The sequence below is a fragment of the Charadrius vociferus genome, unplaced genomic scaffold, assembly GCF_000708025.1.
Source record: "Charadrius vociferus isolate BGI_N301 unplaced genomic scaffold, ASM70802v2 scaffold1036, whole genome shotgun sequence".
NCBI lineage: Eukaryota > Metazoa > Chordata > Aves > Charadriiformes > Charadriidae > Charadrius > Charadrius vociferus.
In genome coordinates, this window is record NW_009648816.1 from 68,920 (window position 1) to 70,965 (window position 2,046).

The 2,046-nt window shown below is 64.0% G+C and overlaps 1 protein-coding gene across 1 annotated transcript in view; it reads left to right on the forward strand.

Moving 5' to 3' along the window:
* Window positions 1-2,046, forward strand: part of MROH1 (maestro heat-like repeat family member 1) — a 76,419-nt gene that overhangs the window by 68,171 nt on the left and 6,202 nt on the right. The window contains exon 37 of the mRNA XM_009886846.1: window positions 935-1,123. Within this exon, the coding sequence (XP_009885148.1) occupies window positions 935-1,123 (189 nt within the window). The remainder of the gene's footprint in view (window positions 1-934; window positions 1,124-2,046) is intronic.

Below are 2,046 nucleotides of genomic sequence, written 5' to 3' on the forward strand. Positions count from 1 at the left end.
GGAGCCCCTTTAGGCACTGGAAGGGGCTCTGAGGTCTCCCCTTTTTGGCCTTCTCTTCTCCAGGCTGAACCTCCCCAACTCTCCCAGCCTGTCCTCCCAGCAGAGGGGCTCCAGCCCTCCCAGCATCTCCGGGGCCTCCTCTGGCCCCGCTCCACCAGGTCCATGTCTCTCCTGTGCTGAGGCCCCCGAGCTGGAGGCAGCACTGCAGGGGGGTCTCCCCAGAGCAGAGCAGAGCGCAGCAGAGGGGCACAATCCCCTGGAGAGCATGAGGAGGACAGTGACGAGCCCGTGCAGTTAGGGCAACGTTGCCGTCTCCTCTGTTCCCCCCAGCCAGAGCGCAGTCGGCTTTCCATCCCACCAGGACAGCTGTCTCCTGGCCGTGCTGCGGATTCTCCCATCCCTGATCTGTTCGGGCATCCCGGAGCAATGCCGGCTCGGTGAGGCCGGGAAGGCGCAGGTCTGGGAGGACTCCGGGGCTCCCACCGCCTGGGGTGGCTCAGGGACAGCAGTCCGTCTGTCCGTCCTTGCCCCTTCCCCGCTGGGCTCCGTAAGCCTCTCCGGGTAGCACAGCGTAGTTTGCAAAGCTGAGCCCTCAGAATTAAGTGATGGCAGACTTAACGTGGCTTATGCAAACTTAATTTCCCCCTTTGCTGTGTGTACACCGGCTCTAATTACACAGTGAAATACAGTGTTGATGGTTCCAGTGGGAGGGGAATTGGTGACTGCGGTAAGCAGTTACCGCGTGCAATGACTGGCCTGTCCTGAAGATGCTTTTCCCACGGCAGTCATAATTTCAGTCTCTTTCCAGCTCATTCTGGCTGGAAGCGCGGTGTGGGGCAGCAGCCTGCTGCCGGGCACCCAGGGGATGTGTCCCTCCAGCCCCCCTGCCAGGCTCGCCCCGCGGGGACCACTTCTCTCACCGCTTCCCTTGCAGGTGAGGAAGCACGGGGCCAAGCTGCTGGCGTCCATGGTCAACGGCATGGATGACAAAGACGACCCCCACAACCTGGTTGCGCTGGAGGCCATGTCCAGTCTCTCCAAGCTCCTGGATCACGTGGAGGAGAGAGACATCCAGTCCATGCTCCTCCACATCGCCATCCGGATCCGGCCCTTCTTCGACAGCGTAAGGAGGCGGCGCCCTGGCTGTGCTGCTTTCGCGTTTGCCGAGCCAGAGCCTGCGTAACACAGGGGAGGTGTGCGGGAGGAGCGGGCGCCCGCTGCGGTGCCGCGGGGCGCACCCCTGGGTGCAGGCAGTGCTGCGGGGCCAGGGGGGAGGAGGTCGGGGCGCCGCGTCCCCGGCCAGCGGCTTGGCATGGGCTGCATAAGGACACGGTGCCGTTAGGAAGCAGAGCTGCCCATGGTGTTGTCCACTTGGACCTCAACTCCTCCCGGGTAGCAAGGAAGCTCTGGGGACGTTGAGCCAGAGATGGGTTATGTGGGTGCCCTGTGGCAGCATGAGGGTGGGAGGACAAGAGAAGTCCTCCGTGGGTGTCTGCTCCAGGGGGTCCCGCTGCCTTTAGTACTCTCTGTTCGTCCCCAAAACCCCTCCAGCATCACCACGGGGAAGCTCGATGCTTCTCCTGCTCAGCTTGCAGCCCGTCCTTGGGCTTGAGCATCATCCTCTGCCGCTGCACTGAGCGGCCGCGGTCCCAGTGGGAGCGTCCCCCCTTGGCCAGGCCCACGCTTGGCGTGGGGGGTGTCATCTTCTCCTCTGCCTCCTCTGTCCTGAGCAGAACTGCAGCTCCCTCCCCAGCTGGGTGCAATGGCTCTACGGGGATGATGGTGGCTGAAATTTGGGAGGAAGAGGTGGGGGGCTGTGTTTTGTGGAGTCATTAGATGATACCAAACTGAGTGGTGCGGTGACACCCCCGAGGGAGGGGATGGCATCCAGAGGGACCGGGACGGGCTGAGAGGTGGCCCCGTGTGAAGGTGACGGGGCTGAGCCGGGCCAAGCGCAGGGTCCTGCTGCGGGGTGGGGGCAGCCCCCGGTCCCGGCACAGGCTGGGGATGGAGGGATGGAGAGCAGCCCTGCCGAGAAGGGCGCGG